The 15,715-nt window shown below is 44.3% G+C and overlaps 2 protein-coding genes across 2 annotated transcripts; one reads left to right on the forward strand and one right to left on the reverse strand.

Annotated features, from left to right (window-relative positions):
* Positions 1 to 2,074: 2,074 nt before the first annotated feature.
* tmem38a (transmembrane protein 38A) lies at positions 2,075 to 9,749 on the reverse strand. Its single transcript, XM_084472707.1, has 6 exons — positions 9,470 to 9,749; positions 7,269 to 7,425; positions 6,177 to 6,361; positions 5,354 to 5,441; positions 3,565 to 3,682; positions 2,075 to 2,954 (listed from the first exon to the last, which is right to left on the reverse strand). Exons 1-6 carry the CDS (start codon positions 9,591 to 9,593, stop codon positions 2,745 to 2,747), a joined length of 882 nt encoding a protein of 293 aa, XP_084328833.1. The 5' UTR covers positions 9,594 to 9,749; the 3' UTR covers positions 2,075 to 2,744.
* A 911-nt stretch (positions 9,750 to 10,660) lies between these two features.
* smim7 (small integral membrane protein 7) lies at positions 10,661 to 12,674 on the forward strand. The gene is made up of 5 exons (XM_084472730.1): positions 10,661 to 10,718; positions 11,007 to 11,048; positions 11,150 to 11,202; positions 11,353 to 11,443; positions 12,051 to 12,674. Exons 1-5 carry the CDS (start codon positions 10,693 to 10,695, stop codon positions 12,064 to 12,066), a joined length of 228 nt encoding a protein of 75 aa, XP_084328856.1. The 5' UTR covers positions 10,661 to 10,692; the 3' UTR covers positions 12,067 to 12,674.
* Positions 12,675 to 15,715: the final 3,041 nt, after the last annotated feature.

A 15,715-nucleotide genomic window follows, 5' to 3' on the forward strand; every position in this document is an offset into this window, starting at 1 on the left:
TTCTGTTCTTATCTCCTCGCGCTGCTCTTCTCCTCCTCTGCTCCTCCTCGTCTGATCCGTCTGCTGACGGGGAGATCTGTTGGAGGTTTTGGTTCCCGCCCACAAGCAGCGAGAGGTTGTGTTCCAGGTTTGAACCCCCACCACCACCCCCACGACCTCCACCACCACCACAGCAGTTTGATGTCTCCCCTCCTCTCCTGCCCTGCTTTTTAGATCCTCCCCCTGCCCCCCATCACTGTGGTCTCTCCTCCATCTTCTCCTCCAGCCTCAAGGCTTCTGTGGAACTTGGAGCGTACCACCAAGAGGGTGGTGATGGGGGGGGGAGGTTTGATTCGCCCCCTCGTTTTGTGGTGTTGCCGGACCGTGTGATATTAAAGTACGCACTCACACCGACATGGCAGGTTGCGCAAAGGTCAGACTCCCTGGTTAAGATGCTTAATGAAAACGTAATAATGTCAAATCCCTTGGGTCGACAATGTAAAAGGAAATGTTGCTCTATACAGGAATGATGGACATTTCTGTTGACTTTTTAGACCTATCAAGAACCGAAAGTGTGTGTGCATGTATCTCTTCTGGCAAACTATACATTTTTCCATACTTGTACCTGCAGCTGTGGTCTGAAGAAGTATTTGTCTTCAGGAATACTTCATGTTCACTTCATGTTTACACATTAGACTCTGAAGACTTGGAAGAATGTCAACTGATTTGTAGTGTGTGTGTGTGTGTGTGTGTGTGTGTGTGTGTGTGTGTGTGTGTGTGTGTGTGTGTGTGTGTGTGTGTGTGTGTGTGTGTGTGTGTGTGTGTGTGTGTTTGCCAGTAATGTCGCCAGCAGATGTTTGTAGCATTCCACTCAGGCACCCAGGAGGCTGTGGTACAGATCACCCACACTACACACCACACAACACACTAAACAACACACAAAGCAACACACAGAACACTACTCAACACATGACACACTACACACACAACATATACACCACACACACTGGACACACTACATTCAGTACACAACAGAATCCACAAAGAACACCTAGACTACACTCACTACACACTATAAACCGACCACAAAATGCACAACACACAACACACACTAAGCAAAGAGCATCTACAAACAAATCTTCCCTCATCCAAGCGTCTGCTTTCTCTCACTCTCTCCCTCTCTCTCTCTCTCTCTCTCTCTCTCTCTCTCTCTCTCTCTCTCTCTCTCTCTCTCTCTCTCTGTATGTATGTACCTATATGTATGGCTGCATGTATGCATTTTTATCTTCTCTATCTATTCAATGACATAAATACTCAAAATATACTTTGTAAAAGTATAAATATATTTTGTCATTTAGTCACACACACACCGCCACGCACACACGCACGCACACACACACACACACACACACACACACACACACACACACACACACACACACACACACAGGTCTGCACACAGGCACACACACACAGACACGCACACACAAAAAAAGCAGGGATTGTTTGCTTTTGCTTTTCCATGATCACTTCCACTGCTGTGTGAGCTGTAAGGTCAAAGATCAGGTGTCACGGCCTTCTCCAGAGGTCACTAGCTATGGTTTATGACCTCCGCTACCAAAGGTCAACAGTAGGCCAGCGGAGTTCCTGGCTTTCCAGGCACATGACCCGGGTTCAACCCCAGGCCTGAGTGAGGTCATAAAAAGGGTGTGTCTACTTCCTTGTACTGAAGCACAGATTCCAGCTCACTTCCAATTCACTGGGATTTCCTTATTGTTAAATGACTCAAACTTCTTATTCAGTACAGGGCAGTCAGGGGTTACTTGTGAATGAAAGCGCTTTGTGGGAAAGCACTTTCACTACTGAAAGAGTAACAAAGGAGATGACTTTATCTTGTTGTCTCATTCCGATAGCTGCTCTGTAAATCATTTGATTGTTTGATTGTTCTCAGCCCCGTTTGTCAGAAGCTTTTGTTAAAACATCTGCATGCAAAATAACAATGTAATCCCTAAAATGTAGGTGGCTAATTAAGTTCAGCTGCAGCTGTCCAGATGCACTGAAGATGACTAAAATAAACAAGATGAGTCTCACAAGATTCCACTTTTGTTTTGACTTTATTAGAAAGGTGTGTCGCTTTTCCCATCTCCACATCAAAAGCATCAAAGCTTCATTCACATTTATATTGTCTAATTAAGAATTAGATTGTGCTTTTCTTTTGTCACAGTTCTCAGAGTAGCATACGAGGTTAGCGTAGAAGACTGTAGTGCAACCTGTTGACGGCTGTTGGCTGAATTGAAGAAATACAGAATTTTATACAGAACGTCACGTTGAGTTTCTGGATCCCGCTTCACTGAGGACAGACGGGGGTATTGACAGATGATCTGTAAATGCAGTGGATCGATCGATAGTTCGAGGTGAATGCCGGCGATGTTGTCGATGTCGGAAGTGTTAATAACATGTGGTCATGAGTCCTCATCCCGGTGTGTAAAAGACCCTGTAGAAAGCACCATCTGGCTGAAATGTAATCGGCTCTCATCAAACCTCCCCCCAGTCCACTAGGGGGAGCCAAAACGCCCCACTGCGTGTTCTCCACTGAGGGAAGTTCAGAGGACGTTTGTGGACAAAGGGAAAGACAGAAGGAGGGAAGGACGAATGGAAGGATGGAGGGAGGGGGGGGTGGGGAAATTGGCATTGGGGGGGTGTGTTCCTCCCCCCCTCGCCCCCCCCCTCCGGTCCGGTATGAAGTGCCGCCGAGGTGGTGCAGCCTACTCTGCCTTCTTCGCCTTCCTCTTGCGGGTTCCCTCGCCGAGCTCCTCCTTGCTCTTGGCGGGGGAGGAGGGGGCGGCGGGCGCGGCGGCGGCCCCGTGGTGGTCCTCCACGGCGCCCCCCAGGGGGGAGCCGAACAGCAGGTGGCACACCCAGGACTCGACCAGGGAGAAGGGGGAGCCGTGGGAGTGGCGGGCGGTCATCACCACCTGGGGGGAGGGGGGAGAGAGAGAGAGAGAGAGAGAGAGAGAGAGAGAGAGAGAGAGAGAGAGAGAGAGAGAGAGAGAGAGAGAGAGAGAGAGAGAGAGAGAGAGAGAGAGAGAGAGAGAGAGAGAGAGAGAGAGAGTTGGAAGTTGAGTCAGTTGGAATTGAATCAAGACAGATGCGTTTACATTTCACCTCAAGTAAAAGGGGTTTCACCCATTGTTATGTTTGCACTCAATAGTGTAAATTGGATGCCGTGTCATTCCAAAGCATTAGGGGGCGCTCTACAGCACCGGTTCATTGTAATTGATGTATTGTTCTACTGGCTAGTAAAGCGTTCTTGTTTCATTCAGTTAATTACAAGTGTATGAATATATTGTATGACAGACATAATACCCATTATCACCCATAGGTATTTAAAGTGAAATGTAGATGTAACAATTATATTTCTGCAGGAAATGCTGTAAGATGAAGCTTAGAGGAAGCCTCTGAGTAACTTCCTGCTCTCTCTATTCCATCTCATGTTGTCTTCCTTCCTCAAGGTCAACATGAACTTTAATCATGGCTACGACCTCCACCCCTAGTCAGAGTACAGTCGGTCTGGTTTGAGCTCACCTTGCAGGTAATCATGAACAGGGTGAAGAGCAGGATGAGGGTGCTCTTGGCGATGGGGATCCAGTGTGTCTCCTGCAGGGTGAACAGGATGGCTCCGTACAGGCTGGCCTTGGTGGGGCTGCGGAGACAGCAGGGAGACGCTTGGTTCATTTATTGATTTTAAAACATTTTGTGTTCCCTTTTACTCATTTAGGTCACTTCTCGTTGTGAGAGGACTTCATTCTTGTATTGAAGGCTATCGAATTTAATTTGAATACAAATATACACTCGTGGAGAATCCCTTCGAAAGTCCACGGTTAAAAAAAACGTTTGAATGGATAAGACAGAAACTGAATATTTGGCGCCCTCTTCTGGTTGAGTGAGGGAAGTTCTAAACGAACGGTTTATAAGTACTACGTAACGGTAATAAGAGGAGTCTCTGAATGTCTGCCCATCGATTTTCTTGGCAAGAACTGCCAATTGGCTCATTCAGAAAAGGCATGTCTTGTGTATGGCTTAATCACTCGATATACAAAACCTATATTAAAACTGGCCCTTACTAAAACCTTTACTAGAACTTGTCCTTACTAAAACCTATATCATTTCATTAGCTTCATGCAACCCTGCCTACACAACTTTCTTTAAAGGGGTGCGTAATCTTAAAGCCCAGTTCTGCCTTAAACCTGACTGGGTCTTTGGTCTGTTTAATGCTTTAAGGAATAACTTTACCTATCCGGCCACTAATCCTTACAAGTGGCACATTTGCTACACTAGACCTGGGGTTGAGCCACTGAGCCTTTCTTTCCTGAAGAAAGAAGCATTGTGTATAGTGTGTGTGTGTGTGTGTGTGTGTGTGTGTGTGTGTGTGTGTGTGTGTGCATGCATGTGTGTGTGTGTGTCTTTGTGTGAGTGTGCGGGCATGTGCGTGTGCGCATGCATGCGTGTCTCTTAAGTAGCTCTGGTCTAAGAGTACGACCATATAAGGAACAGTGTTTCCTGGACAATCCCCCCTTAGAAAGCCGAGCATGTGCTCCAGTTTCACGGCGGCTAAAAACTGCAGCAGGCTGCAGTGATGAATGTCTCCCACACATCAACAGGTTCACAGCCTCGTGGACAGTGATATCTGTACATGCAGGCATTCTACACATACATACCGACTCACATACAAACCCATATAAATGTAAATAATCATACACACATAAAGATATACAATGATACACTCGTGTACAAATAGAATCATGTACATGTGTAATCTCACACGTATATTCATAAACACATTGACATGTAGATCAACAGGAATAAATACATACATACATATGTAAAGCCTCATATGCATATGTAAACTCTTAATCATTAACATAAAGATACAGATAGATACACACACACACACACACTCATGCAGTATGCGTGTTTGTGCGTAAGAGTGTGTGCGCCCATGCTTGCGTTTGTGTGCCGCCTGTGTATATCTTCATATGTGTGCGTAAATCCATGCTACATTGTAAGTTTCTATACACTTTTACAACTATAGTTCTATAGTTTCTATTTTTATGTTTCGATACACACACACTCACACACATATGCGTGAGTGTGAGTGTGTGTGGCATCTGTGTGTGTGTGGCTGCAGGTATGTGTGTGTGTGTGTGTGTGTGTGTGTGTGTGTGTGTGTGTGTGTGTGTGTGTGTGTGTGTGTGTGTGTGTGTGTGTGTGTGTGTGTGTGTGTGTGTGTGTGTGGGAGTGAGGGTGGTTGTGTAATAGAGTACATGTAACACATGAAAACCACACTATCACACACGCGTGTGTTCACACTCACAATGACATGTTCATGATCTCGTTAGTGTCCGGCCTCCACACGCCACGCAGCAGCTGCTCAAAGTTGGAGATGAGGGCGACGCCCGAGCCTGGGGGACAGACACACTCTGGGTGAGGACAGACCCCCTCCGGACCCCCCCCCCCCAGACACACTCTGGGTGAGGACAGAACCCCTCTGGACCCCCCCCCCCCCCCAGAAACACTCTGGGTGAGGTCAGACCCCCTCCGGACCCCCCCCCAGACACACTCTGGGTGAGGACAGACCCCCTCCAGGACCCTCACCCAGACACACTTACACCTGCTCTTCCCCTTATAGACGGAGAGCCATAGAACCCAAGAACCATAGGAACTAAGAGCCAAAGGACCCAAGGGCCATAGGACCCAGGAGCCATAGTATTCAAGGGCCATAGGACCCAGGAGCCATAGGACCTAAGAGCCAAAGGACCCAAGGCCCATAGGACCCAAGAGCCATCGGACCCCTAGCTCCTAGTTATAAGACTAGCTACAAGGCCTAGCCAAAGCCCCAAGCTATAGCATTTATCCCCAGATAGGTGCTGTAGATTGGTGCTACGGCTAGTTCTTATAGCTAGTGTGATGAAGTATTGAGTAATTAAACAGATGCTTTTATCCAATGGGATTTACAGTGATTCCCGATACAGGCTAAGGTGCAGGTAGGGGTTAGGGCCTCTTGCTCCAGGATGACTACAGGTATCGAACTCGAAATCTTTCGTCTTGGAGTCAAACAGCCGTTCTGGCCATAGGACCTAGCCAGCAACAAAAGAGGCTACAGAACAAGATGGGGGGATTGGGGGGGATGGGGTCACCTTTAACGTAGCCGACGATGACCATGATGAAGAAGCCGTGGTGGTAGGCGTGGAAGGCGTGGTGCACCCCGGCGGCGATCTTGCGTGTGCGGACCACCTCCTTCAGGGCCACCAGCACCAGCTTGACGGGCAGGAAGGCCACGCACTTGTAGAAGAGGTTCAGGGGGCAGAAGAACAGCAGGTACCTGTGGGGGTGGGAGAGGGAGGGAAAATGGAGGAGCGGGATTGGTCAAGGGACGTGGAGAGAGGCGGGGCTTGTGCCGGTGTCTCGTAGCGTGACAGGGGTAGAGACGGTGTGTTAAGCGGGGACATTTGAATTGAAATTTGCACTAATGAGGAGCAATTTTAATTTGTTATGCTGTAATATATGAAGCTGTTTGGTATCTTGTATCTCGCTTCAGTGGTAAAGGGAAGCTAAAAGAGTCATGTATTTTCTCATCAAATGAAAAGAATGACACTGTAGAACTGAAGAATGACAGAGAAGTGTGATGGTACACTTAGAAAATGTAAAAATAGTATATTTAAAAATAGCCCAGTCTGAGAGTACTACTACATCCCTTCAAACTAAACTCAATTCTAATACGGAATCTAAGTTCCAGTTGGGTTGAAGTTCCATCCACCCTATCTCAAGGTGCACATTGAGATAGGGCTAACAGCTCAGAGCTGCTCTCTCAACGTATCCCTTATCGGCTGCTCCTCAACCTAATCTAACGCCCCCAGACCCCCTCTGAAGCGGGAAAATATATATTAAACCCCAAAACCCAAATGACTGCAGAAGGCCCTTTACAGATACACTCTACTCTTGAGTTCTTTAGCAGATGCTTTTATCCATAGAGAGTGAGACTCATAGTGAATCCTGAGCCATTTGAGAAGCAGGTTGGTGATGGGGGTGTCTCGTTCGAGGAGGCCTAAAGGTCAGGCTGAGGACTTTAGGGTTCCAGCTCAAAAACCTTCAGCTGGAAGTCAAGTCCGATTCGACCGATTCCTTGACTGTCCTGCCTCCCAGCCTCCTGAGGGGTCAGACCCCAAGGGGAGGGTCACCGCGGAAACACCATCAGGTCGTCACGGCGACGGAGAGGGAGGTGTTCTCACCAGACGGCGGAGGCCAGCAGGATGTGGCTGTTGTACTGGAAGTAGTCCAGGGGGCTGCCGCCCAGCAGCACGTCGGCCAGGATGTAGCTGCCGAAGCAGTACAGCATGGCGCTGAGCCAGGACGCCACGGGGCTGCGGCGGGACACCTCCACCGACCCTGCACACACACACACAGACACACACACACACACACAGGCACGCACACACACATGAACACGCACACGCCGAGCACACACACACACACACACACACACACACACATGCTCACACAAACACATGCACACAGGCACGCACACACAAAGACACACACACAGACATGTGCACACACACACACACACACACACACACACATGGTTTGGATGAGTGACATGTGACCATGCTAAGCCTGGAAGACAGAGGAGCATCATGTTGAAAGAACCGGGGATCGTATTTATCAGCGTGGATCATGGATTAAAAGGTTTGGCCCTAGAAAGCTGTTCAGAGAAATTCATTTGATGGATAGACTTTGAGATGTACATAGTCCTTAGTTTGAGTTGGTTATGGGAACAGGTGGATTTATTTGGAAGGAGTTGCATTTCAAACATTGTTGTAGTAGTTTGAAAGAAAATATATGAACATGTGATAGCCGCTATGACACATTGAAAACAGAAAATAAGAATTTAAGCTTCTTAGTAAAAAAGCAGCAGGGAAATATACTTCATGAGCAAATGCTTGAGTGTGTATGTGTGTTTATCTGAGTTGATGTGTGCTTATGCTGGCTTGGAAACAGTAGAACAGAAATGCAAATCCTTGAGGGCACACACCCTTCTAGAGCAGAGAATTAGCATTTACTAATATTTACATATGGTCTCTATGAGTCACACACACTACTCTATACTATCTATACCAGATACAGAGAGAGAGACAGAGAGATAGAGAGAGACACAGAGACAGAGAGGGAGAGACGGAGAGAGAGAGGGAAAGAGAGAGAGAGGGTAGGGCAGACAGAGAGAGACAGCGAGAGAGACACAGAGACACAGAGACGGAGAGAGAGAGAAAGAGAGAGAGAGAGAGATGCCAACAGGTGTGCATCAGTTTGGTGGTGGTGCACTCATTGAGACCACTGTACGAAGGAAGGGAAACCCGATCTAAACGAATGCCTCACTATAAATACACGCTGCACGATTCCCACCCTGCTCTGCAACTGTTGGGCAAGGCTTGATCTTTGCCCTCTCTCTCCAACACATGCCTCTACAAATGGCCACCCCTATGGGCTTATTTGGTGACCAGGAAGTACAGACCTTAGGGAAACATGGATTCACATTGAAAATGACTTACATTTAATACACATGCTTTCCTAACATTGATGTTTTTGTAACAGCAATGTCTATTACTTTATGTTTGAAATTGTAACCCAATGCTCTCATAATACTTTCATTTGAAAAAACATAATCTTTAAATCTTGGCTTCAAGCCCACCTGCTTAATCTGTAGTCCAACTGTTTCTGCTTCAAGAGATTAGCCACATGGCAAACAAGTATTACACTCCATCACGTGTGCTTAAAAAATAAATACTTGAGGATTCATAAGCAGAATGCATGGGATCATGACCTTTTCAGTGGTAGTTTCAGTGGTATTATAATTGCTTTACATCTTCCATTATGAGCACCTACACACCTCGACATAGACGTGATGTAAGCCACAAGTGTAAGTGTCCGACCGGACGTCGATGCAGTCTATTTCTGGCCGTTCTATTTATTTCTTAACGGGCTGCTGGTATGCACAAGTGCTCTATCGGATTGCATAGCCCTTCTGGGGATAAAAACGAAAGAAATCCGTGGAAAAGTTCATACACGTCTGATAAGATACTGGGTTGTTTGAGGCTAAACTGTGTTCACTGTTCTGGTGTTTTATCAAAACGAAAAGGAGTCAGGCTGGAAAAATGATGAGGGCTAAACAGGCCTGGGAGAATAAGATTATTGTATCAGTAGACCTATCTGATTAATGCATTTCATCTGACTCTTAGAGATGCATGATGAGCGCTTAATTCAAAAAGCTAGTCGGTTATTTTATCTCGTGTATAACACATAAAAACACATTTATCGACGTCTGTAACACACATTTGAATATCTTTTGCATGTCTAAGCTATTCATAATAAAGTAGGCCATATCATCTCGTAAAAATCATAGCACTCAAACGGGTAAGAATGAAAAGCCACTGACCTGGTTCATACTTGAGGTAAAGTATGGACACGATGTAATAAGCGAGGTCAAACACGGGGAACATCCCCATTTTGGAGAAAGTCTGGGCAATGTCGCCCAGATTGAGAACACCCAGCACGTCCATGTTTCCAACGAGTTAATACCACCACTGCAGAATAGTGATAATAAACTGCGCAAGTGTTTTGTGTTCCCCTGTTCTTCGGCGACTCGCCACGAAGCCCCTGCAGTCTCCACGAGTAGAGGCGCTGCCACTCAAGACATCCTATTAATACCCTGCATCTGCACGGTCCTCCTCTCACCCCGAACAGTGTCCCCCTCTGCACCCCCTGGTCTCACCGAACACCCCCCCACTCTCACCCTGGACTGTCTCACCCTCTGCACCCTCTGGTCTCACTGATTACCCCCTCACACACACACACACACACACACACACACACACACACCCTCACCACTGTGCTTTGTTAGCCTGTTATGTGCACGAAAACAGAGCCATGTGCTGTGCGTTAGTCAAATCGTGATCCATCGGCCGTGGAGGTGAATGCTGGTCTTGGTTCTCCGCGCGTATTGCGGCTTCTGATGGATGTCGTGTTTACTGCGCGCTCCGTCCGTCCTGAACGACGAGTCTCTGTTGCAGCGGCGTCGAGACGCGGTCACGTCTGGCCGTCGCGTAGTCTGATGGTCTGATAACAAAATGCATTGGATGCGTCCGATCCACCAGGTGAGACGAGGTCGGACCAGGGTCTGAGTCGAGATGATCTGCACAGCAGGACGACGACCACCGGCCCCAGACTGCATTAAAGACCACTGGCATGTAAACAGTAGATCAGGCAAATCAGGAACAACAAAATAGGCTCATTAATAAATTCATTTAAGTATCTTCCAAATATAAGATAAGATATTGAATAAGTAGATTCAGATTGAATGTAGGCCTACACGTATAAACGGAACACCGAATGTATTAAGGTGTCAATGATTAAATGGCTATATGGGGGCACTGTACGTCAGACCGAATGGATATTTAGTTTAAGTAGCATTTTTTACATTTTAAAAGTTGTTATTAATTATTAATTTTGTATTCATGTGTAACTGTGTTGTTATTATCGATGCGTTGCGTCGTACTTGCAATGTGTGTGTGCGGGGTTGTGTCATGAACGCCGGCTATTGGTCAGTTGCATGTGACGTATGCGGAAGCGGATGTTGTGATCCTCTGTGATGTGAACAAGATGATCGGAGATCTGTTGATATTCGGGTAAATAAGTGCATTTATTTTTTCACGGTGATGTTTTTAAGGCCAACTATCTGTGGTGTGTGTGTGTGTGTGTGTGTGTGTGTGTGTGTGTGTGTGTGTGTGTGTGTGTGTGTGTGTGTGTGTGTGTGTGTGTCCGTGTGAGCGTGGATTGTGTTGTTTGGTGTTATGGGTTTGCTGGTTGCTGGCTGCTGCCACCTCACCAGTATGATCTGTGGAGTAATGGTGTGTAGCACTGGGCTGTCAGACAGCACGACTCACTTCATGTGTGTCTCTGCTTTGTTTCTTTAGGACCCTGCTCATAAACGCAGGCGCTGTGTTGAATTTCAAACTGTGAGTACCACCAGTTCTCCTTATGTTGTCTCTGTGAAGTGTCATACTTTACTGTGGAGTCAGATTAATGGTGTAATGGTGTAATGGTGTGTGTTTCACAGCAAGAGGAAGGAGTCCCAAGGATTTGGGGATGAAGGCGGGGGTCCGAAAACGGGTAGGTCTACGTTTCACTGAGGAAGGTTAAATGTTGAAGTGTTTAAATGCATATAAAAAAACCTGATTGCTCTAAATGCCTGTGTGTGTGTGTGTGTGTGTGTGTGTGTGTGTGTGTGTGTGTGTGTGTGTGTGTGTGTGTGTGTTACAGGCGACAATATCAGAGACTTCCTGCTCAGTCTGCGGTACTTCCGGGTCTTCATCGCGTTGTGGAACGTCTTCATAATGTTCTGCATGGTCGTGTGAGTATTCTGACCCTTCTAGACCTATAACTTTATACCAATTTCAAGCTTAACATGCTGTTTGGGAAAATGTTTAGCAGAGACTCGTATTGAATAAAAAATGTTATTAAAGGGGTGATATCATGCCACCAGGTATGAGTGTGATTAGCCATTACAAGCCTTTTGAAATTCTGCCCTTCACTGTGCCTTAGTGACATGTCAAGTAGAAGTGTCCACTTAGATGTAGGCCCTTACAGCTTGTAATGGCTAATCACACTCACACCTGGTGGTATAATATCACCCCTTTAAAAATGCCACACCAATTTTAGTGCAGGACAAAGCGATGTGAGCCCGCATGACAAATCTGCAGAGCATAAGTGCGCCGAAGAGGCCCAGAAACAATGACTGAAATAATGTCCCAATGTTGTGTATCACACCCAATGTTGACAGGTATGCCTTAAGCTATTTTGGTGTGTGGCTCTCGTTGAAACCTACTGGATTTAACTGACCAAACAAGTTTTTTATTGCATAATAAACGGCTTCCTCAACCAAATAAAATGGTGAGGACCCGACACAGGTTTCATTGAGTGATGGTTTGAAATGAGAATGTTGTTCCTTCACTCTTCAGATTGTTTGGTTCCTGATGGGCTCCCCTGGGATCCTGGGATCCTGCAACATGCTGATCCACTCAAGACCCTGTTGTCATTTAGACCATTTTAAATGTAACTACTTCTGTTTCTCTTTGTAACCTGCATTGTGCAATACTTCTTTCTACTCAACATGTATTTGGTCTTCTACACAAGACAGACGTATATGATTGGTTTTGTTTGGACTTCCTTGTTTTTATTACAGCTATGAATATGGAATGTGTGTGGCCGGGCTAGCTATGTGGTGTTGGGATTTGTCTCTTATAGCAGATGTGAACTAGTGTGTTCCCCCACAACAAACATATTCCTTTAAAGCTCAAAAATTCATTTTGGGGCTGAAAAATGTATGCCAATTGTGATCTGTAATGGGTTCAACTGTCCTCTACTTGTTAACTAGTTCTTACAGGTTACAAACCAATTAAAATGACCTTTTATGTCGGAAATTGAAATGAGGCACTCAAGGTGTTTGTAAAGTCTCTTGTTCTCTCTCTTTCACTCCATTATGTAACCATATATTTGACCTGTTCTGTAGTAGTAGCAGACACATTTACAGTAAGCTGCTTTAAGTTATCTCAATTACTTCAAATAAACCTTCCTGCATGTACATTGACATTGCTGGAACATATCTTCATGTGTTACTACTTTATTTTAAAATAAAGTTTTACACAGAACGAGCAAATCACTTACTGCTATCTAAAATAAAAAGTAACATTCTGCCAATGGGATAACGAATCAAAGTCCTTATTAGATATAAATTGTATCAATATATAGCAATGTATATTGCTCCACTTACTGTACGTTTACCTACTCTTGTCCACCTCCACCTCGGCATGTAAATTATATACTTCAACAGGGGAGGAGGATGCAGCGAAATGTTAGAAAAGAATGGATATATTCTGATTCTGAGCATCGAGGAAAGACGCAGCAGGTGAAATGCTAGGGGTTAAAGCAGGGAGCTTGGAGTTGAGCATTAGTTGCCAAAATGAGAAGTGTCATGATTATGTCACATTTAATTTGGGGAAGCTTCCCCCAATTTTATTTTATCACTTGCTGGCCAGCTTGGCCATCACCCTATAACAAATAAATGGGAGTAGGTAATGAAGAAGATGTAAATGAGCAGATTTTAGAAAAAGTAGCTTGTTAACCATCAGTATCATATGATTATCAGTACAAATGTGGTTAGGTTAAACACACACAAACACACACGCAAGCGCATTTATGAAGACACACACCACACACATGCACATATGAATACACACACACTCACATGCACGCACGTGCACATGTATGAATACACACACACACACACACACACACATATGAATACACACACACTACATACATTTACACACACAAACACATGTAAATACACACACGCATATATGAATACATACACACACACACACACACACACACACACACACACACACACACAAATATACAGATATATGAATACACACACACGCACACACACACACACACACACACACTTTGTTTTGTTGATTTAATGGACTCAACTATACTCAATGCTACATTTTATTGTGCTTCTGAAAAGTTTAGTGTGATAAACCATGAAAGAAAGAGACTTTTAAAATGTTCCATAGGGTTAAACAGGTTTTAAAAAGACTATATTTCTATTTTTTTTAATGTATTTTAAATATTGATTGATTGTAAATCAAAACTTGTTTATACTACAATATTTTGTATATTTTATATTTTCAGATATTAACCGTTTCATACTAAAGGGCTCTAATATCAGTTTATATTTTGATAAGCCTAACATGGAACCTGATTTAAACCAGATTTAATATTATATTATTAATGCAAGCGGTCTGGGAAAAGCTATTGATCATGTTCTGAATGTCTTTTAACTGAGTATTGATTCCTTGTGTTCTGTTGGGAACAATACAGCAATGGAACATGTTCAGTCATTATGTGCACACCTGTTTATGATTAGTAATGTCTGCTGCTTCTATTGTTTGAGTTCTAGTGTTTATTGTGTACATGTAACAATACTATTTTTCTGTTGTACTGGTTAATAAAGCATAATGGTAATAAACAACTCATTGGATCAACTGAATGTTCTTGTGTGTTCAGCAGAGGATCAGTTTACACTTTAAGGTCGGGGGTTCACTAAATAAAAATCACAACAGAGGCTTTGTCTACACAACATTAATAATCAGGATACCAGCAAGTGCATTCAGACTCATACGCCCGATGAGTGACGATATATGGAGAGAATTCTAGCGTCTCTCCAGAGATGAGCCTTGCAGGCTGGTTGATACACCACCTCCCCCGTGGCGTCTAACAGGACCCCGAGCATCCATGTTGAAACACAGGTCTGTGTTTGAGGTTTGTGGTGCTGAGCTGACGAAGAAGGAACCTCTCCTTTTTTGCCTGGGTGAGTGTGCGAGAGGGCCCATGCAGGCCACTGTACCACAGAATCAGACCAGGACCTGTTTTATTAAGATATCAGTCACACGACTAGTTCACCCTTTGTGTTTGTTATGAAAGGGCAAGGCTTGACAATAAAGAAGGATTCATTATTAGGATATTTAAATCCCTGCATGCAGTTCCGGCTGCAGCCACTAGAGGGTTCAGTGAGCCCCTGAAACAACCAAAACTGTACCTCGTTCAGCAGATGATTCTACTTCCTGTTTCTTCAGTTGAAATCCTCCAAGCTCAGCAGATGTTTCTCAATGAGCTCAATACATGCACCTGATTAACACAGTCATGAAAGTCTGTCTTTACTACACAATAGACTATGGGCCTACTTATCTAAATGAAGTTACGCACAGGCTTACACACTTTATTACTTTTTTTATTGTATGATTTATTTTTGAGATTTTGAGCATAACAGATACAGTACACCTCATACATAAAGGGAAATTGATACATTGTGAAACAAGGTACTAACAAAGACACAGCTGCAGTCACTTAGAAATGTTTAAAGGATCCATTTTGATGACATAACAATTGTTATGTATTAATACAGTCTGTATTTCATTAAGTTTATGCTTCTGAATGCTGAATGACATCACGTTACAATGTTTGTACACTGTACTGATTTTAATAAGACTCAAGGTGTGTTTTTCTGAATGCAAGATGGAGAAGTAAAAGCAAAAGAATCCAAGCCAACAGGAAGACTCATACAGTAAATATGCTGTTCAAACTCAATTACTTAATAACAACAAGTGATGACAGTTCACACACTCTGCTGGCTAGAATTAGGTTTACCCAGCAAATTCACGATTTATATGATGATATATTTACTGTTCTCAGTTTCATGGCAACATTCTTTATATTTACTCATAAATTGTAAACCTTTTGGGACCCCAGTAAAGAAAACTAAAAGTTCACAAAAGGAGAAAACAGTCAAATGGTTCCACTGTTTAATACCATTGGATATGTAACATGACCTCATGAGGAACCAAACACATGGACAGTATCTTGATAGCAGTCAGTAGTGAGAACAGAGAACATGTTTTTTAATGCATGAATGCATTTTGCAATCGTTTTGTGTAATTTTGGCAAAAGTTTAGCTATTGCTCTAATTTGTGTGTATTTGGTGTGTGTGTGTGTGTGTGTGTATGTGTGTGTGTGTGTGAGTTCAGCGGAAATTAGCAATAGTTTAGGGAATATATTT

This window comes from Micromesistius poutassou, assembly GCF_964030765.1.
Source record: "Micromesistius poutassou genome assembly, chromosome: 9".
Classification (NCBI taxonomy): Eukaryota; Metazoa; Chordata; class Actinopteri; order Gadiformes; family Gadidae; genus Micromesistius; species Micromesistius poutassou.